This window comes from Cetorhinus maximus, chromosome 16 (assembly GCF_964194155.1).
Source record: "Cetorhinus maximus chromosome 16, sCetMax3.hap1.1, whole genome shotgun sequence".
NCBI lineage: Eukaryota > Metazoa > Chordata > Chondrichthyes > Lamniformes > Cetorhinidae > Cetorhinus > Cetorhinus maximus.
In genome coordinates, this window is record NC_135894.1 from 22,545,037 (window position 1) to 22,567,062 (window position 22,026).

Genomic DNA, 22,026 nt, shown 5'->3' on the forward strand with positions numbered 1-22,026 from the left:
TGATTTAACATTTAATCTGCTCAATCTTGCGTGTCAGTGCTTTGAACACCTGTTTTTAAATTTCAGCATACTATATATGTTGATACAATAAATCTGATGTACTGAATTATAAATGAGATAGTAAATAAAGAGCATGACTGACTGAAGGCATTCCAATAGTCTGTGCTAATTTTTTTAAAAATTATTCCATCCACCTTGTACACCTTTTGTGGCTCACAACAGGTGGAGGTACATGGCAGTGTCCCAGACTTATGTCAATGCCACTGTCAAATTCAGATGTGCCTGAAACAAGCCAGATTGATTAGCCCTTGAAATTTTTCCCTCTTCATTCCTTCTGGAATGGCTGAGCTGAGCCAAGGAAGTTGGAACAGTGAAGGGGGAAGGTACAAGCCCACCTCCTAGTGCTGCTACCAATCAGAAACAATCTCTTAAAATTCAATTCCAGAAGTCTTTACACAAATAATGATGATGGCAATCATTGGGTAAAAATCAAGATTGGCTGTGATGCCTTTCGTAGTCAAACAGCCTTGCACACCGTCTCCCCAGACTCAAACAAAAAGTAGCTAATGGAACAACGTATTGAAGGATTGATGCACTCGAGAAACCATAAGCAAAACATGATTCACCACCTGCAGGAAGGGAGGGGAGAAGTTGGGTTAGAATTAACATGAAAAAACCCAAAGGATTACATTATAGCCATGGCAAGGAGGGGAGACAGAGGAGAGAAAGGGCTGAGCAAGAGCCCAATTTAAGATTTAATCTCCTCAATCATGTGGTTAGAGCCCTACCACTTAAGAGTTAAATTAAACATGCTGATAAACAGAACAATTCTCGAATATCATCTCCAGTCTCCCACTTTTTTTTTGTTTTTGAATGAGTAATACATAATGAGTTTAATTTCCCCCAGCCATGATCCGATGTAGGTGCTCAGTAGCTTGGGTTCATGGTTATAATTTATAGTTACCCAACTCCTGGACACTCTGAGTCACACTGCCACCACACTTCTGCAACAATCAGCAGCTCCTCAGCCTTCATTTCCTTTTCTTCACTGTACAGCCCTGCCTTGGCAAGGCACAACCACTTAAACTATAAACCACCATCGATTGTAACAGAAGTAGCCTCTGCTTCCAAAAGGTAAGAACATTTTAAATGCATTTTGCCTCTTTTACCTGTCATTAACATAGTAAATATTTTACTAAAGTCTATCAAATAAAATTTAAAAGGTATATGTCTCAGCACAATTCTGCTTCTTTTGTTAAAATGCTAACATGGAGGTATTTTGAACAGTGAGCTCCAAACCTACAGCACGATAATACAAGTGAGCTATAGTTAACAGTTGGGCTGATTTTATAACCTTTTTAATTCTCTCAGGGTTATGCAGGCCAGTAACAGGAACTATTTCAAAATGCTGGGCAACTTGTAGATTGAAGTTGGCGCAGTTACATTTTTCATGATTCAAGAATTCTGATGACAGATTTTTTTCCAAATTGGAGAGTTACATTTTACAAAAAAAAGAGCCCACTGAATTTAGAAGATTGGTGGGGAAAACCTGTTACCTTGTGTGAATGAAAGTTAAAGAAACAGAGGTAGGTAGATTCTGAAAAGACTGCACCTTTCAAGCTTCACTTCTGAATTTCACAACTAATTGCTGCTTACTACATATTGGAGAAGCTGGGATGTACAGTTAAGTAACATATGTTGGCCCGCTGTTGGCTATTAACTGTTGAGCATAACTGAGATCCAATCCTTCTGCCCGTTTGATACTGAAATATTTACTAAACCTCCAAAATGACTGATCTCTGTACAACCTGCAGTGTTTTTTTTGGACTAACAGATTCTGTTCTATAAATGTGGCTCTACGGTGCATGATCACATCTTTATTTTTGTTACATGCTTCAAGACAGTCACTGCCACCACCAGTATCACTTCTTTAAAAAGTGAGTTATTAATGTCAGCATCCTTTATTTCTTTGCCTTGCGCTTTTTTGTTTTGATGGTGCAGTGTGTACTCGCTTGGAGGAGTTACTGAGCTCAACCATGGCAGGGAACTCAATTCATTGCAGCACAGATGGAATCACTAACCAGTAGCTAATGCAGCTCAATATCAACCGTCTCGTACATTAACTTCTCTCCACCAGCGAAGTAATTCAAACAAAACAATATGCATGGATATTTATAAATCAACCGAAAGTCAGCACTGGATATGAGATTGTTAAAGCCAAATGGTAATTCCTTGTATTTGTCAGAAGGGAATTGGATGTTGACAGCAGCTCTTTCAACTGCAGCCATCTTAAGCATTCGGCATCTCTGCCTCATTTCTACTGCAAACGTCAGGGTAACAGTACTAACTGATTATCTGTTAGATTCTTGTCTGACATGTGGTTCTGCTTACTTTTAGAATAGTAGAGAAAGTTATTCACCAAACTGCAACATTAAAGAAAGAAACAGTTGATGCCAGACTTCAGAACAATTCCAGTTAAATTTTACAGGCAATTGAGATCAGAAATAGAAAATAAACATAAGCTATTAACCAGGCCTGCATACTGTTACATTCTATGCAAGGGTGTAAAAGCCTTAATACAAAGGTCATTCCCACCATCCAGGATACTATTTTGCAATTAGAATTACAAATGAGTCAGTCAGAACTTGTATTAATTCCATACATTTTTTACCTGGGCTCTCAGGATTCAGCTGAGCTGTTAAGAGACTGGAAAAGCATCATGGCGCTTTTAAAATAGGAGCACACCCAACTATTTATTAAAGCTACTTATCATTCTGACAGTAACGATAAAAATCATTTTTGTTTGTGCATTTGGCAGCTACAGGGTGCATTTAAAAACATAGAATAATTAACATTAATAATGTTGAATAATTAACATTCAGGAACCTTTGCCTGCAAAGGTCAACACTCTGGGGAGTTTGTTGGTTATGGATAAGGTTATCTTTTGTGATTTCATCCATCAAGTCTGTTTGTGCCAGTCACATTTCACGATTTCCACAATAAAAAACAAATGCAACAGTACAGTCATGTACTTTCACTGAGAACAGACAATTCATGTGTTCAAATATGCGCGAGCCTTAAATTCATTATATTATTTGATAATAAGGTTATTTCTTCCAGTTTTCTCCCCATCTCTGTTAAATAACTTGTTTTGGCTGGTGTACAGTGCCTTACTTGAGAAAGCATTCTTCTTGTGTAACACTGCTCCGATATCGGCAGATTTTCTGAGGGCCTCACAGCTGAATTTGACAAGGCATCTATACATGCATGCTTTCCAGCAAAGGTCACTGAATAGCAATCAGGTCCACGAAACGGCTGATTTTTTCCTATCCTTTCCTTAATTCAGCATAATAGTCAATCATAGGACAGCAACTGAAACCTTGATTGAAGTTAGATAGTTCAACAAAGATCATGAGGTTAAAGTGGAATCTCTTAAAATGCAGTGCTGAGGGGAATGCCATCCGGATTCCAATAAATAATAGAGGCTGTTGCTGCAAAATATTTCACTGTTCTGTGTGGTTTGCTGTTCTACATTGGTTGCACAGTGTCGGGTTTAGTTCTTTTAGCTCCATCCTTAGCTATTTTGACACCCACCATGCAATAAAGAATATTGGAAATAAGGGCAGGAGTAGGCCATACGGTCCCTTGAAATTGCTCTACAATTCAATAAGTTCATGGCTAATCTTTGACTTCAACTCCACTTTTCCGCACTATCTCCATATCTCGTGATTCCCTTACAGCTCAAAAATCTATCGACCTGTCTTGAATACTGAATGACTAAGTATCCACTGCACACTGGGTAGAAAATTCCAAAGATTCGTAACCCTCTCACTGAAGAAATTGCTCATCTCAGTATGAATTTGTCGAGCCCTTACCCTGAGACAGTGCCTCCTAAACCCCCCACCCCGCCCCCCAACAAAGTTCTAGACTACAGCAAGGGGAAACAGCCTCTCAACATCAACCCTGTTGAATCCTCTCGGAGTCTTATATGTTTTAATGAGATCCCTTCTCATTCTTCTAAAAACCAGAGAATATATAAGCCCATTCTACTTAATGGCCAAAATTTTTATCTCGGTGGGTGTGCACAAGCCCGACCCAACTGAGCGTGAAATGACGTGCGCTGACATTGGTCAAGCGTGCCGACATCAACGCATAGTCACGCGATAGTTTGGTTAGCAGGCGTGCACCGTAGCCAGCAACGCGCCAGCGGCCTATTAAGGCCATTAAGTAATCAATCGTCCTGAATTTTTCACTGCCCGTTCAACCTGATAGTTGACGGGCAGGAGAAAAGGCCAAGCGGCCTTTGCATTTTTTGGAAACCTCATCCATGGGCGGGATGAGGTTTCCAAAAGCAAATACCAATTAAATAAAAACTTTAATTTTTAATTAAAAACATGTCGCTGCTCATGTGACAGAGTGTTTTATTAGATTTTTCTGATGTTTAATAATGTTTTCAATGTTTTCTTCATCTCCCTGAGGCAGTTCCATGCCTCAGGGAGATTACTCAGCACTCTTTCGCGTGCATGCACGGAGTGCACGCTAGGCCAGCTCGCACTCCTCTCCCCCCCCACCCCCCCGCCTGCACAGGCAGCACTCAGCACTGCCGCTCGCGTATCATGCTGGGTGGGCCTTAATTGGCCCGCCCGCATAAAATCGCAGTGCACTGTGGATCGCGGGCCCCTGCCGATCCCGCATGCCAAGGGCAAAATTCTGCCCAATGTCTCCTTATAGGTCAACTCACTCATCCCAAGAATCTAGTGAACCTTTGTTGTATCCTCTCTAAGGAAAGCATAGGCTTCCTCAGGTACAGAAATCAATACTGTACGCAGTACTCCAGGTGTAATCTCACCAAAGCCCATACAGTATATATGTCATTTATTTTTCTTTCCTACATGTAGTATTTTTCATTTACTGGCATTATGATTGACTTTGACGAGTTAATGGTATTGAGCAATTTAACCCACCATACCAACAATGGCCTTAGAGAGCTGAATCCAGGAATGATCTAGTAGTGACCCTTGCAGGAAGAATTCAGGAGTTGTAAAGAATCATATGATGTTAAAACAAAAGCTGAACATCAACATATACAGAGGTAGCATTTTTTTAACCCAGTATCACAAGAAAGCAAAGAGATCTGCGAGAGTCCTGTTTACATGCAATTACACAAAATCTCAAACCTGGAGCACCAAAAAGGCATGTTCCAGTCCACCTTAACCACTGCTACTATTGTCTGTATGGCTCAGCACAGGTGGACGTTTGGAAGTAAAATGCTGATGGAAGCACTTAGTTCAGCAGACTTTTGAGGTTTTCAAAAATAGTAAATGGCTTGATAGTGAAGGACAGAACCCATCTGATGATGCTCAGTAGCAGCATGTGGAGTCATAAATTTTGAAAATGAATTTCAATATCTTCCACTTAGTTGATTTTCTTCACGCTTTTAAATCCCAGTGGCGCCAAGACAACAGGTTTGCCCCTGGGTAGCTAAAAATTACACAAATCCAGCCTGTGCAATTTAGTATTCCTTTTTCATCACAATGTCCCTAGCCTCTGCTCAGCACCTTCTTCTCTCCCTCACCTTCCTCCCTCCCCAGCCAATACCATTACAGGGACCTGCATTTTAACGATATGTAGTGAAACATCATTAACTTTAATAATTTCTAATTTTAAAAACTGCCACCCCTCTTAAAAATAGTGTGATTTTAAATGCACTTTGGGGGCAGGAAGGAATATCTAAACAGACAAAAACAACCATGCAATGTTGCTGCTTTCCATAGAAAACTAACTCATCAATGACAGCCCGAGCAATGAAAGGATAACTCTCAACGCTGCTTAACCTTTCTCCCAACAAGACCATCAAATTCCACCCTTCAACAAAGAGATATTGGAGTACAAACATCATCTAGTGGAAGGTTTAAACCATAGCAAAATAAAATCTTGTGCTTTCTGTATACCCCTATTCCTTCGTGCTTACTTGGTTTCCATTCTGCCTTTTCAATCTTGTTACATTATTTTAGGTATTTGAACTTTTCTGCACTTCATTTATTTGAAAGTCAGAACACTCAACCTACCAGTCACGCCATTCTGGAGCTGGGACCCACATAATCAAAAACTCCTGTCCGATCAGCCAAAAACTGGCCCCAGAAAGTTAGCTTTTCAACTCAATCAATGCTAAGGATGTTGCCATGTTACTCAGGTGGGTCACTGGAGTGACCAAGCCAACTCCATGATGCTTTCCTCATGGCGACATCAGCCTTTTCATTTTTTGGCAAATTGTCTTGTGAGCAGTCCAGAAGGGAGTCAGTAGCAGATTCCGTATGGTTAACATTGAAGGATCATCGCTTAATAGTCATCGCTTAAATGCCTTCTGGAAAACTATCTCAGGGAGAAAACTGTTTTTTCTATGAAAATAGGAGCTACAAGCAGCTACATCACAGTATCTTGGTGAAAGGCTAATACAGATACACAGAAAGTAAATTAGTTTAGAATTTCATGACACAAGCAATACTATGACTGAGTCTGCATCAAGTCGGAACCACTTAATGCACTGGAGACCACAGGGTGTCAAACAGTGAATTTAAACGAAATGTTACTTTGCTACCAAAGTTACTACTGACCTTTTTAATCTCATGTAAGATTCATTGACAGCTGGTCTACATTCTGCACGCTGAACCACAACTCCTTCAAAGGTTAGTTTTTCTTAGGATGGAAAAAAGAAAAAGCAAAATGAGTGTTTCAGAATCATACTCAGCATTGAAGAACATTGCTAAAATTCAGAGCACCAAAACTTGTCAGATGTAAGATTACCATCAGATGCGTCAAGATATAGCTTCATTTAACTAAAGCTCTTTTTCAAAACTAAAAGCAGTAAGCTGATGGGGAACAATTATCCACCGTTCCTTTAATCCTATGTTATGATAATCGGATGGGTTGGATGACTTAACTCTAACTTTGTACTGTATTATAAGTGAGCAGCCACTGTTGTTTGCCATGGTCAAGGTGAACTGGAGAATTGCTGAATATGTCTGAGCCACCTGGACACAATGCAGATAAACACTTTAAAGTAAATGGAACTGCAACATGCCTTCCATTTTCTTTACATTAGAGCAGGATGTTTATCAAATGGCAATTTCAACCAGATTATGAACACAGTGATGAGTAACAATTGGTAGAATAGAGGTTGGGGAAATGTAAAGAAAGGAGAACTTCCAACTAGATTCCCTCTCTCACAAAAAATACTGATTTATTATAGTTGAAAGGCGACAAAGCAGCAAGAATTTTCTTTTCCCATCTTCAAATGAAATACCACAGCAATATAAAAATACCCTGCAACCAGGCATTAACAATCACAAAATTAATTCAGAGTAGCTATTAAATAAACATGAGCAGCTGTAAGCCAATTGTCTCCAAAGAGCCTTTGAATACTGATTTTCTTTGGCACTTTACAAAACGTGACACACAAATCTACAAAATGCAAAACCCTGGAGCTGAAAAAATATATAGACTTCAATCCATAACACAAATTCAACCAAATTCTCTGTTTTCTTCAGAAAAACCCACAAGTAAACATCAGCATTAAGCCCAATTACACAGGTTCACCAAAGGCTGAAAGCAAAAAAAATCAGATGGGAAAAGCCAGAGGAGGAGCTCCTCTGTCTCCTGTTAATGCCTAACACTGATATATCTTTAAGCAACATTGTAAAAATTACCACTGTATTTAAAAAGTAGACTTAAACCAGCTCCTTTATTAATCCTTTTTATTTAATCCACAGACACCTTCTCCATCCCACTTCCAAATGTTTTCCCCCTTCTCTGTTGAAGGCTTAACTCATGGCTTGGGTTCACTTGCATAGGCAATCCCTGAAACCTCAAACCAATGGCCATTATTTATATGAACATTTATATCAAGTGTGGGCAGTCTATTCAACTGCAAGAGCATGACAACTATATCTATATTATTCTGGCCAGACATTCCCCACACAGACACCCTAGACGATGAAGAGAGTTTGATAAAGTTGTGGTGAGCCATCCTCTTGAACCACTGCAGTGCATGGGGTGCAGATACACCCACAGTCGACGTAATTATGGGGAATGAGAAGAAAGCAACAAGGGCTCCCAAAAAGGGCGCGAAAGAGTCACTGAAAAAGGCCCCAGCGAAGGGTGGCAAGCATCGGAGGAGGATGAGGAAGGAGAGTTACTCCATCTACATAGTGATGAACCAGGTACACCCAGACACCTGCATCTCCTCCAAGGCCATGAGCATCATGAACTCGTTCGTGAACAACATTTTCGAGTGCATGAGGCATTACAACAAGCGCAGCACCATCAACTCCCAGGAGATCCAGACCACCGTGCACCTGCTGCTGCCCGGGGATCTGGCCAAGCACGCCATGTCAGAGGGCACAAAGGCGGTGACCAAGTACACCAGCTCCAAGTGAAACACTGCATTTCACTGAAATAAAAAAAATAAAACAGTGCTGTTCGGTAAGAAGTTCTACGATTCTGACCCAGCAAAAGAGAAGAAACAACAATATGGTTCCAAATTAGAATGGTGGCTTGGAGGAGAATTTGCAGCTGGTGGTATTCTCATGCACCTGCTGCCATTGTCCTTCTAGTTGTAAGAGGTAGCCGGTTTGGTAGGTGGTGCCAAAGAAGCCTCGGTGAGTTGTTGGAGTGCATCTTGTAGATGCACTGCAACTATGGTGTGATGAAGAGTGCGTGGGTTGAAGGTGGTGAATGAGTGCTGATCAAACTGGCTGCTTTGCCCTGGATGGCGTTGAGCTTGCTGAATGTTAGTACACCGCCCTGATAATTTTGCACAGCGATGTCCTAGGGTTGAGATGATTGGTCTCCAAACAACCACAATCATCTTCCTTTGTGCTACATATAACTCCAAGAGATTTAGCTGATTACCACTGACTTCAATTAACTCGGGTTTCTTGATGCCACACTCAATCAAATGTTGCCTTGATGTCAAGGACAGTCACCCTCACCTCAACTCCGGAATTCAACTCTCTTGCCCATGTTTAGGCCATGGCTGCAGTGAAGACTGGAGCCAAGTGGCACTAACGGAACCTAAATTTAGCATTGGTGAGCAGATTATCGGGATACCTTCCATCGCTTTGCTGATGAGTGAGAGTAGAATGATGGAATGGTAATTATCTGGTTTGGATGTGTCCTGGTTTTGTGGACAGGAAATACCTAGTAATTTTCCACATTGTTGGGTAGATGCTGTAGCTATAAGGGAACAGTTTGGTCAGAGGCGTAGCTAGTTCTGGAGCACAAGTGTTCAATACTACAGCCAGGGTGTTGTCAAGACCCATATAGCCTTTGCTGTATCCAGTGTATTCAGCTGTTTCTTGACACCACATGGAGTGAATTGAATTGGCTGAAGACTGGCTTCCCTGATGGTAGGGATCTCAGGAGGAGACTGAGATGGGTTATCTTTTTGCTGAAGGTGTTTGCAAATGCTTTAGCTTTGTCTCCAGCAAAAACTGACTCTGCCATCAGTGAGGATGTCACTGTTCATCAAGTCCCCTCTTTCTGTTAGTTGTTTAATTGTCCACCAACATTCAAAACTGGATGTGACAAGACTGAAAAGCTTTAATCTGATTCATTGGTTTTTGGGGTTGCTTAGCTCTGTCTATAGCAGTCTAGTATGCATGGGGTCCTGTGCTGTAGCATGACCAGGTTGATGCCTCAGTTTTCAGATATACCTGGTGCTGCTCCTGACATTCTCCTGCACTTCTCATTGAGTCAGGGTTGATCCCCTGGTGGTAATGGTCGAATGAGGGATATGCTGGGCCACAAGTTTATAGATTGTAGTTCAGTACAATTCTGTCGCTGCTGATGGTCCACAGCGCCTCATTGATGCTCAGTTTTGAGCCACTAGATATGTTCTGAACCTTTCCTATTTAACATGATGGTAGTGCCACACTATGCAGAGTGGAGGTGGAGAGTGTCCTTAGTATGAAATTGGGACTTCATTTCCTCAAGGATTGTATGATGATTATTCCTACCAATACTACCATAGCCAGGTGCATCTGCGATAGCTAGATTGGTGAGGATGAGGTCAAGTAGGTCTTTTCATTGTGTTGGTTTACTCACTACCTGCTTGCAGGCCCAGTTTGGCAGTTATGTCCTTCAGAACTCAACAAGCTCAGTCAGTAGTTGTGCTATCGAGCCACTCTTGTTGATGGACAATTAAGTCTCCCACCTAGAGTAAATTCTGTGCCCTTGTTACCCTCCGTGCTTCTTCCAAATAGTGTCCAACATGGAGGAGCACTGATTTTTCAGCTGCGGGAGGGCGATAGGTGGTAATCAATAGGAAGCTTCGTTGCCCACATTTGACCTGATACTTTGTGCCACCAGCTCTGCTGGGTCTGTGCTGCCAATGGAACAGGACATTGCCAGGCTGGTGATGAAGGAGTCTGAAACATTGGCTGAAAGGTTTGATTAGGTGAATATTAATGTGTCTGGCTGTTGTCTCTTGACTAGTCAGTGGAAAGCTCTCCCAATTTAAGTTCAAGTCACCAGATGTTAGTGAGGACGGTTTTGTAAGATCGGTTGCACATGGTATACCTCTGTTGAATCAAGTCTGATCCCTAGGTCGAAGCTGAGTGATCTGTTGCTTTTATTCTTCTGCTTTATTATAGCAGTTTGACATAACTGAGTGGCTTTGCTAGGCCATTTCAGAGGCTGGTTAATAGTCAACCACATGTATGATTCCCACAGAAATAAGTCAGTAAGGAAAGTGGATTTTGTTCTCTTAAAGATGGTAGTAAACCAGATAGGTTTTTACAATAATCCAGTAGTTTCAAAGTCACCATTAATGATGCCATTGTTTTATTTCCAATTTATTTGCTTAACTGAATTCAAATTTCCCAGATGCTGTGTTGGGATTTAAACTCATGTCTCTGGATCATTAATCCAAGTCTCTGGATTATTAGTCCACTAACATAGCCACTTTGCTAATTGGTTAGAGTTGTCTCAGCCAGAATACGAACTGCTTATCTCACTCTATTGTGGCTTTTCTAAGCATCACATAGAATTGGTAAAAGATAATGCCACATTTTTTTCCCCTGAACTTTCAGAATTAATAGCATTTATTTGGTTCAAGCACTCCAGTTTTATGATACTTTGATTCCATCATCAAGCAGAAACACTAGACCTTAAACACCATTGTCCTGAGGCAACTGATCCACAATGCAGGCGCACTAGTATGAGGACTGATATGTTAGTAAGAATCTTAAGAATTGACTACACTGTCAATGCAAGAGCCACAAAAATACCTTGGCAATGAGAGGAGGTCAGAGGCTGGGTATTCTGTGATGGGTGGCTCACCTCCTGACTCCCCAAAGCCTCTCCACTGCCTCCAAGGAGGAAATCAGGTCTATGATGGAATATGTTCCACTTGTCTGGATGCATGCAGTTGCAATAACACTCAAGAAGCTCAACACCATCCAGGTCAAAGCAATCTGCTAGATCGCTATTCAATTGATCACCTTAAATATCCATTCCCTCCACCACTGGTGTATCATGCCATGTGTACTATCCATAGGATGCACTGCAGATACTTGCCAAAGCTTTTTTGACAGCACCTTCCAAACCAACAACCTCCACCACAAAGAAGGACAAGAGCAGAAGGTGCATGGAAACACCATCACCTCCAGATTCCCCTTCGAATTGCACACCATTCCAACTTGGACATACAGAATATATACCCACAGAAAAAGGACATTCCCACCCAAGCGGTTTGTGCTGGTGTTTATACAGGAGTCTCCTCCTATTTATCTAACTCATTTCAGCTTTTCAGCACATGATTCTTTTTTCTCATGTCTACTTTCCTTTTGAAAACATACAAGCTGTTTACCTCAACTATTTCCTGCAGTAACAAGTTCCATTTTCTACTCCTTAAGTGGGAAAATAGTGTTGAGGCAGAAGATCAGGCGTAATCTTATCAAAGCAGGCTTCAAAGGCTGAATGGCCTAATCCTGCTTCTATTTCTTATGTTCTGATTAAATAAATTTCTCCTTGATTCCTGATTGGATTTGTTACATTTATCCCATCTAACCCAGTCATAATTGTAAAGGTCTCTAACAAGTTACCTCTAAATCTTCTCTTTTCTAAAAAAAAAACCCCAAATGTTCCACCTGTGTTAAGGAAATCCTCTCATTGCCACTAAAACAACATTGAACATTTAAAATGCATAAAGTGAATTCCTTCAACTCATTTTATAACCCATTTGTGCATGTCAAAACAGTTGCCAGAAACAATTTTTTGAAATTTTTTTGTTTCAAAAATGCCAAGAATAAACAAGAGACCACATGTTCTCCAGATCTGGCATTTGACTATTTGCCATTCCATCCATCAAAATCCTGGAACTCCCTGTCTTCTTTTTATTTATTTGTTCATGGGATGTAGGTGTCGCTGGCTAGGCCAGCATTTATTGTCCATCCCTAATTGATCTTGTTCAGAAAGCATTTTTAAGAGCCAGCCACATTGCTGTGGGTTTGGAGTCACATGGATTCCAGACCAGGTGAGGACAGCAGATTTCCTTCCCTAAAGGACATTAGTGAACCAGATGGGTTTTTACAACAATCGACAATGGTTTCATGGTCAACATCAGACTTTTAATCAGATTTTTTTTAAAAACTGATTTCAAATTTCACCACCTGTCGTGGTGATTCGAACAAATTCGAACCCGGGTCCCCAGAGCATTACCCTGGGTCTCTGGAATACCAGTCCAATGACAATACCACTACGCCACCACCTCCCCCTGACCATCTAACTATCACTGTGGGAGTTTCTTCACCACATGGATTCTATGGTTCAAGGAGGCAATTCACCACCACCTTCTCAATGGAAATAGGCAATAACTTCTGGCATTGCTAGCAACACTGAGAGTCTTTTGTTCCATTCTAAGAATATCAGTTTATCTGCAACAACTTATCAAAACAACTCTATTTTGCTCTATTGTGCTAGTTCTGGCTTATGGGGCACATCTTTGACTGACCTTCTTTCTTCTTCGTTTTCCAGCAACCACTTTCTATCTTCCAGCTAACATGCTACAACAGACCATCCTTCTCTAACTTACATTATTGAGCAACTGCTGGATTATGCTATGTCACAAACTATTCCAAACAATCAAGGCTGCTGATGACTATACAAACCATACTTGAACAAAATCATGCACTTTAAACACATTCCTATTTGTCCCAAACAATTCTTGTGAAATCTAATGCAGATACTTAACCTTATCAAGACTAAAAGCTTTCCGTATAGAAATTGGATTAAAAATGAACTTTCACAAAAACTATTCAAGAATATCTTTGTAAATGACTATTTGCATCAAGTTCTTCCTGTCTGCATTGAAGTACATTGCACATTTGTGGTGAGCACCTATAAGTCTCAAATTCATACCAACCTTAATAGGTGGCAAATGTTTGGCTAAATCTCTGTTCAATGTTTCAACATAAATAGTTACTTTAAAGCTAGTCACCCTTTGCCACCTGAATTATGGGCTGGGATGTCTGTTTGTGAATTCCCTAGTCTGTGATTTCCTGACCATTAAAAATCTTGGCTGTATGCTTCATTCCCATGTGTTTCTGATAACCACTTATTACTACACATGCATGGAAAATTGGCACAACAGCCATCACTAGGCTTCTCTGGTGTGCCCCTTCTGACTTGTCCAGACAAAGAACTAGACCTGGATTTTCGCTTCCGAGGTGGGTGTGCAGAGTCAGGAAAATTGCCGGCTCAACGCACCCTCCTTGGGAGAAACAGACCCAAATCGCCCCACTCACTCCCCCAGTGCCCATCTATGTTAACTCATGCCCCTACCCACCCCCCATGGTCCCATACCCTTCATGCCAATCTATTTCCCTCTACCTACCCTCCATGGCTCCTTATTCCCTCCATGCAAACCTATGCCCCTCTACCCACCCTCCATGGCCCCTAATAGCCCCAATGCTAACTTAGTGCCAACTCATGAACCCCCCACCCCCAACTCATTCCCACGATGCCTTATAGCCCCTTTACCAACTTATGCTAACCCATGACCTCTCAATGATCTCCATGGTCCCTTAACAGCCCCTATGCTAACTTAGTGCCAACATCTGGCAACCCATGACACCCCACCCACCATCCTTTGACCTTACATTCCCTATGCCAATCACCCAGTATTCACCATGGACAGACCTCAGGAGCCATGTTAAGATAAACTTCTAAGTATTAAGTTCTAAGTAAAGTTCTAAGTTCTAAAATAAAGCTCTAAATATCTATTATAGACTTCACTATTCAAAAAAACACTCATTAATAATAAAAACAAAAAGCTAAAAGCTACTGCGGATGCTGGAAATCCAAAACAAAAACAGAATTACCTGGAAAAACTCAGCAGGTCTGAGTTTAATAATAGCCCATTCAATACATTTAATACCCTTTAAGTACTTAACCCCTTATTAAAAACAAACATTTGTACTCATAGCCCTACATCAAAGGCAGTTAATCCCTTAATAACCTCGGAGTTGGCAATCAAAATGTAAATTTACAGCCACCCTCCCCCCACTGTGATAATAATGACAGGTTGGAAGCAGTCAAGCAGCACTAATGTCATAATGATATCCCTCAGGCTTTTGTCAACAAACAACTATTTAAATTACAAGCACCTTTTTTTTTTCAACTAAGACACACAACAGACTGTTTTTTCTCCCTTCAAAGAGCAGGGATTTTAAATAACATCAGTGCCACAGACCTTACCCACCTTTCACACATATTCACGTCTACTCTTAAAAATAGCAAGTTACACACTGTGGGAAACATGCATCGCACCAGCAAAAATGGGGTCTGTTTGAACTATGCACTGCTGGGTTTGGGTTTCCAATACGTGTGAATCACATCCCATCCCCTTTCCCCTAATGGCGAAAATGTCAGAGGCAGGACTTCCAGATCCAGGGTCCTGGCACCACCTTGGCTGAAGCACCGAGTCTCCACTACTCTGCCAAAATTCAGGCCCTAAGTATCAGGTTAATTATTGGACACTGTTGGTTTATAACCTGTGAAATGTATCTCATTTACGAAAATACTGAAATAAGGGATGAGTCCATAAATACTGGGGTTGTTGGACATTTGGAAGGTGGAGTTTGTAACAGCCAGTGAAAAAGCAATAAGATATTAGTAAAAGAATTATAGGCCAGTTAACAGAAAAAAAATTCTGAAGCATAGAGGCAGCAGGACATCAGGATCAGTTTAGCACAAGTTAAGTAACATCTTATAAATTGATTGAAATTCTTTGAAGAAATAACTAAATTAGTCAATAATCCAGTTTCCAGGCATTATAGAAAATTCTGCAAGTGAAGCTTTTAAACACGACTGCAGTTCCAGGAATAGATTAGAAGAAAGTAGCTTAAATAATACGAACACTTCTGAAATCTTTGGATCAAAATATTTAATCCTGTCTACAAGTTTGTGCACTGAGAGGATAGTTAGTTGTTGCCATCCATTTTAGAACAAACAAATATCACTCGTACAGGATCATCTGAAACTGACAGTCTAACATGTTATAAAAGCAGATAATGCTGGAAAGACTCAGTAGGGGTGACAGTATTTGTAGAGAGAGAAACAGAGTTAAGGTTTCAAGTCCATATGACTTTTCCTCAGAGCTCTGAACAAGAGTCATAAGGACTCGAAACATTAACTCTGTTTCTCTCTCCACCGATGCTGTCAGACCTAATGAGTTTTTCCAGCATTTTCTATTTTTATTTCAGATTTCCAGCATCCGCAGTATTTTGCTTTTATCTTAGTCTAACATGTTAACTGCTAAATAAATGGAAGTTGCAGTTACAGCAACTCCCAATAAAACATACTAAGCTCCTCTGATTCAATTAAATAGTTAAACCCTTTATATTTAATGTAGACCGGAGAAATAAAATGAAACGACTGTTGCAACATACATACATTCTCATTTGAAAACCAGATGCAAGATCAGAGTTTTCAACTTAGGCATATGAATTCCAGCTAGATTCTCCCCATAGCTTGTGGAAACGAATTGACAAATGAGTCACGCTAAAGCTGCAGTTTCTAACAATTTAATTTTCCAGGTACAAGTAGAAGCATTGGAAGCCTTCTACAAAAACAAAATTGTTGCTTCATAAGTGAATGATTTTAAAACCATTTGTCTGCATTAGTGAGTGAAATTAGCTTCATTCTTTAGCCCAAGCTAATGGGAAATCACATAGCCAGCAACCAATGCATATGAAAAATACAGGTCAGTGATTTGTGCACACAAATGACATCTATATCAACATTAATTCTCTCCCAGTGGAGAGCAAATCTCATGACAGACTGCATGCGGAACATCTTCCACGCAGATACAATTCTGGTAAAACCTCATGTCCGTGTTTGAAAAAAGAAAACAAGAACAGACAGCTTTAATTCACCAAGGGGTGGCAACTCCACTTCTGCTTTTAGAGAGCTGAGGGCAAATTTTGGTATTAAATTATATTGCTGCAAATTTACTGCATGCTAAGTTGGAATGCCACTTAAAGTGAAATAATGCTGACATCTTATGAAATCCTGCCAACGTTTCAATTTCATTATTCCTACTGTACTGTTTACAGGTGATCTTCTTTACAACCAGCAAATGCAACCCAGCACAGCCTAATTAACATCAAGGCTTGTGGAATGGAAGGGAAGATCAATAAAAAGGAAACTGACTGCGAAGGAAAATGCAACATTACAGAAGGTTTGCAAAGAGGCAAGAACTGCAAAGCGGCTGTGATCACCATTAATGTTGGTGGGCACCTCTATACAACACAGAGACGTACTTTAACCAAGTATGCTGATTCCTTACCAGAAGCTTTAGTCAATGGCAAAATTCAGAGTACTGTTGATGCTGACGGGAATTGCTTCATAGATCGTGATGGCTCACTGTTCAGGCATGTCCTTAACTTTCTACGAAATGGTGAGCTTCTCTTACCAGAAGGATTTAAAGAGATCCAACTTTTGGCACGGGAAGCAGAATTCTACCAAATAAAACCTCTGACAGATGCTCTGAAAACCAAGTCTTTGACTGTGCGGGAGGGATCAGAAGCCATATTCCTGGAAATCATCGACAGCCATGACCGCTCTCACGGCCTCAGAATCTACTGCAATTCTTCAGATTTCATAATAAGGATCAAATCACGCATTATTCAAGTGTCAAAAAGCCGTCTGGATGGGTTTCCTGAGGAATTTGTGGTGTCATCGCATGCCATCCAGTTTAAGTACTTCATTAAGTCAGAAAGTGGTGCACGGCTTGTTCTGAAGGAAGACAACACCTTTATATGCACGCTGGAGACCCTAAAGTTTGAGACTGTCATGATGGCTTTAAAGAGTGACTTCAAGTTACTGACCAATTTGGACAGCTCCAAGGGGTCGATTGTTCAGAGTGATGCACTTCATTTTCTTAAGTAAATCCTGCTTCACAAATAATGCAGAATGTGCTGCAATTCTTAATAATAAACACTTAAGATCCAAAGGACTCTTTTGCAATTACCATATCACTATAATGAGATGGTAAAATAGGCTGCTTAGTAGATTCATGTAATTATGTAACGTGTTATATGCACCACTAAATTGTAAAACAGAATTCAAATCACCTGATTATATTTTAATCTCTTCAATTTGCCTACAAGCATCTTGTTCATCACATCACTTCCATTTGTAATTTACTTGCTTTGCTGATTAGGAATCTACAATGAATAAGTTATTTAGATCCTCATGTATTACTGTAATATTCTGTACAGGAAGAATAAAACAATTTAAAAATTGTTTCATGGTCTCAATCTTTGAAATATGTAATGTCCACAACATAGGTTTCTTTCCTTCTCTAGCATTAAATTCTTAGGCAAAACATACTATTCTTACAAGGCATTTTTGATACGTGATGCAAATTAGTACCATACTAATTTAAGTCTCAAATCTATTAGAGCTCTATCCTATAGGGTTCTGAGTAACAATGTTCAGTAAAGTACCTGAAATGTACAAGACTTTCATTAGTTGCAGGCTATAGACTGGGACAGTGAAATTAGTTCTGGATTGCTCCAGCACAGCATCAGTAAGCTGGCACGGTCACAATAGGCTGATCTGTCTCTGTACGTGCTGTAAATCTTTACAGAAAAGAATCCACTCTGAATTTTAAAAAAAACAAGCAACTTTAAATTTGTGCACCAGAATGACATTTAATTACCATGATCCACTCATCATTCATGCATTCAAATCCCTTATATCAGCATGAATTTCCTAATTTCAGGAGCTATTAATTGATCATGAAATCATTTCAGTATGTGCAAGCTCATCTTCAAATGGTTTGTTTCAGCAGGACTATCTACATTTATATGGTGCACTTGTGAATTCAAACGAAAACTAAACCACCTTTTGTTACTCTTGAATGATTTCTAAATTTTTAAAAAAATGCATATTGGCAACATTTTAGATATGGTGCCACAGAATGATGAGGAGCATCAATCATCATCAGACATCAATACTGAATGCCACATCTCAGTCATGTCACTGTGGGAAGCACCTAGCACAGGTCAGATCACTCATCATATGGAAGAAAAATATTTTGGAAGAGTCAGAAGAAGCCACCTCAATGTATTTGCCAACAGATTCTTACAGAACAGCATTGGTGACAAGTCAGCAAGCAGCGAGTCTTCCATCTGCCCTCTTACTGGGGAGAAGATGGAGGAGAGAGAATAGCTTAGATATAAACAATACTAAAGACAGAAAAAAGCTAGTACCTTACTAACCAAAAAGTATGTTTTGTTCTTTTGGCCCTGGTAATGAGATTTTCTGATAAGAAATATGATAAGTTAGAACCTACAGTTTTGAATTATATATTCATAATTGCAAATATAAGACCATATTGTTAAATGCAATTAAAATAAGTATTTAAGCAGTTACATTAAGCATGGCATGTATTTAACTAATATAAAACAATAAAGATTTTAAAACCATGTATATTCCTGTTTTTACATTGTTTTTAACAATAAAAATCAGAAAATAAGGTGAAAGATAACACATTAAATCAATTAGTAAAGTGTTTTGTTTAAACAGCTTGATTGGGTGATTTTTCATAATGTACTAATTTGATTCTTAAATATTTCCTATTGTTGCTGGTTTATTACCTATTTTTAACTTCTGCCAATATTCTGTTTATCAGTGTTGTGCTCTTTTATGAGTTTTAGATTTATTTCCATTTAAATACATATCACACAATCACTGTCATTGGAGAATGTAAAATGATACCCTATTCCAACAGATGACATTTTAAGATGTCCGAATTTTAAGATCATGGCTCCAAACTTGACTCACCCTACCAGAGGAAGTAGTTTCTCTGTATTTACTTTAATGAATCCCTCACTTGTTTTAATATCTCAAATGGATTACCCCCTCAATTTTATGGTCTCAACTGTAACTCAGTGGTAGTACTCTCAATTCAGAATCAGTAGATTGAGAGTTCCAGTCCAAATCCAGAGATTTAAGCATGTTATCTAGGCTCACATTCCAGTGCAGTACTGAGCGAGTGCTGCATGATCGAAGATACCACCTTTTGGACGATATGTTAAACCAATAACTCATCTGCCCACTCAGATGAACATTAAAAAATCACATGGCACTATTTGGAAGAAGAGCAGGGGTGTTCTCCCCAGTGTCGTGGCTAATATTTACCCCTAAAACAATGTTACTAAAATAGGTTATCTGGGCATTATCTCATTGCTGTGCACATATTGGCTATTGGTTTCCTACATTCCAATAGTGACTACACTTCAAAATACTTCATTAGTTCTAAAGCACTTTGGTACGTCCTATGGTTGTGAAAAGTGATTTAGAAAGAACTGGTGTTTATTTCTAAACTCAAGGGAATGCAAGCCATATTTATACAATCTAGCTTCATTATTTATACAATCTGGCTTTATAATTTAATTCTTTAAGCCCAGGTATCATTTTGGTAAATCTGCAATGTATTTCTTCCAGGGCCAACATATCCTTCCTGAGATTCAAGGTCCAAAGTCTGACCAAAGCACTACATAACTGAAGCATCACTTCCTCAGTTTTGAATTCTAATCCCTTGAGACAAAGACTGTATACTAAATTTTGTGTACATGGACACCTAAATCCCTAAAGCTCTGAAGAAGAGTCATATGAACTCGAAGTGTTAATTCTTTCTCACTACACATGCTGCCAAGCCTAGAGTTTTTCCAGCATTTTCGTTTTTATTTTACATTTCCAGCATCCACAGCATTTTGCTTTTACCTAGATCCCTTAATTCCTCCACTAATCCTTCCACCATTAAGAAAGCATTTTGGATTTGTCTTTCTCAAGTCCAAAGTGGATATCCTCACACCTGTCCACATTGAACTTCATCGACTATGATTTTGTCACCTACTTAATCTAATTCTCCTTGTAAGGTCTTCCTCCTAGCCACACAACTCACCGTGCCTACTAACCCTAAGTGTCACCTGCAAATCTGGTTGTATAACTCTCTATCCAGTTATCTGTCATTGATAAATATAAAGAAAAGCTGAAGTTCCAGTACATATCGCTAAAGAACTTGACTTATCACATCCCGCCAATCCGAGGATGAGCCATTTATTCTATTCTCTGCCTCCTGCCTCCCAACCAATTAGCAACAGACAGAGGAATAATCTCTCTCAGTCACTGCCTTCTCCTTCTCCTTCTCCTGCACCCCGCCCTCAGAAAATGTCATAACTATGACTCACAGTCAGTGCTCCCTCAAAGCCACACAGCAATCCAAAAATTCCTGTGCAGGCTGTGCACAAGTCAATCCCTCTAAGTTACCGCATATATACAGCCTCGCAAAAAAAAATTTTTAAAAGCCTGTGCACTTAACAAGTCAGCTGTGCTCTACAAAAAAAAAGAATCAGAGGATGCGTTTTCCACAGCCTCCCCACACTTTATTCAGTCCTCGAACCTCCGAACAAATTCCCTGTTGCTTGCTACCTCTAGCAATGAAACTAAAAGTACATTATTTAAAATCCTTAAATTCTTAAGCTGGAGACTGGACAAATCTTTGAGACACACTGTCTGCCCCTGCAGCAGTTTTTAAAAATGAAAAAAAAATCATTTCCTTTGCCGAGTACAGTGAACAGCGTGGCTGTGCTCTGGAATTCAATGGGTGAGTTAAGTTTCCACATGCATTCTGAGACATTCTAACATTTACTGCAACAAATCTTTCAAATACTTCATAAAAGGTGTCAATCAATCTATGCATTCTTTCCGTAGTATGTCATAAAAATAAGAGAAATATAATTACAAAAAACAAATCAAGTCAGGTCAAGGAGTCACATAAACATTATGATACTACAGCAGCGAAAACATTTCATATCTGTTGTTACTGCCCACATAAATGTTATAAAACAGTACGCAATTATCGTTCATATAGCAATATGATACAACCTATTAAATGCTGTTTGCTTTTCAAAATGAAACGAGTTATGTAATTCATTTTGAGGCTGGCTTGACGCACATTAGCATGTCAAGCTTTATAGCTTGTTGGATCAGGAGTTGAGGTAATTTTAATATCTTGCTGCAATGGAATAATGACACAGCATTGCAACGGAAAGGACAAAAGCAAGTATTAGTAGGAGTGGAGACCCAGGAGGAACAGTGAGTGCCAGTGAAAGTGGGTGTTTGGGTTAAAGAACAGGCAACAGTGGGAGTGGGGATCCAGGAGAAACAGTGAGTGTCAGTGAAAGTAGGTGTTTGGGTTAAAAAAAAACAAGCATCAGTGGGAGTGAGGATCAAGGAGGAACAGTGAGCATCAGTAAAAACCGCAGGCCCATAGAAGTTTCCAGTCTCGGCTCATTCAACTCATTGTATTGGTGCTGGCTCTCTAAAACCACTCCCATAGTATAACTCTCTCTCCATAATCCTGAAGCTTCCCCTGCTTTAAATAATCATACAATTTTCCCTTAAAGGATGCAATGGTCTCTGCTTAAACTACTCACTGTGACAAAGAATTCC

At 39.8% G+C, this 22,026-nt stretch overlaps 2 protein-coding genes across 2 annotated transcripts in view; one reads left to right on the top strand and one right to left on the bottom strand.

The window, feature by feature from the left end:
• gtf2f2a (general transcription factor IIF, polypeptide 2a) overlaps window positions 1-22,026 on the bottom strand; it is a 101,522-nt gene that overhangs the window by 18,981 nt on the left and 60,515 nt on the right. The window contains exon 6 of the mRNA XM_078559510.1: window positions 6,615-6,696. Coding sequence (XP_078415636.1) covers window positions 6,615-6,696 — 82 coding nt within the window. The remainder of the gene's footprint in view (window positions 1-6,614; window positions 6,697-22,026) is intronic.
• Window positions 737-17,807, top strand: kctd4 (potassium channel tetramerization domain containing 4). Its single transcript, XM_078559509.1, is given in 2 exon segments — window positions 737-1,134; window positions 16,617-17,807. Coding segments are annotated over 2 exon segments (1,026 nt in total). The 5' UTR covers window positions 737-943; the 3' UTR covers window positions 17,452-17,807.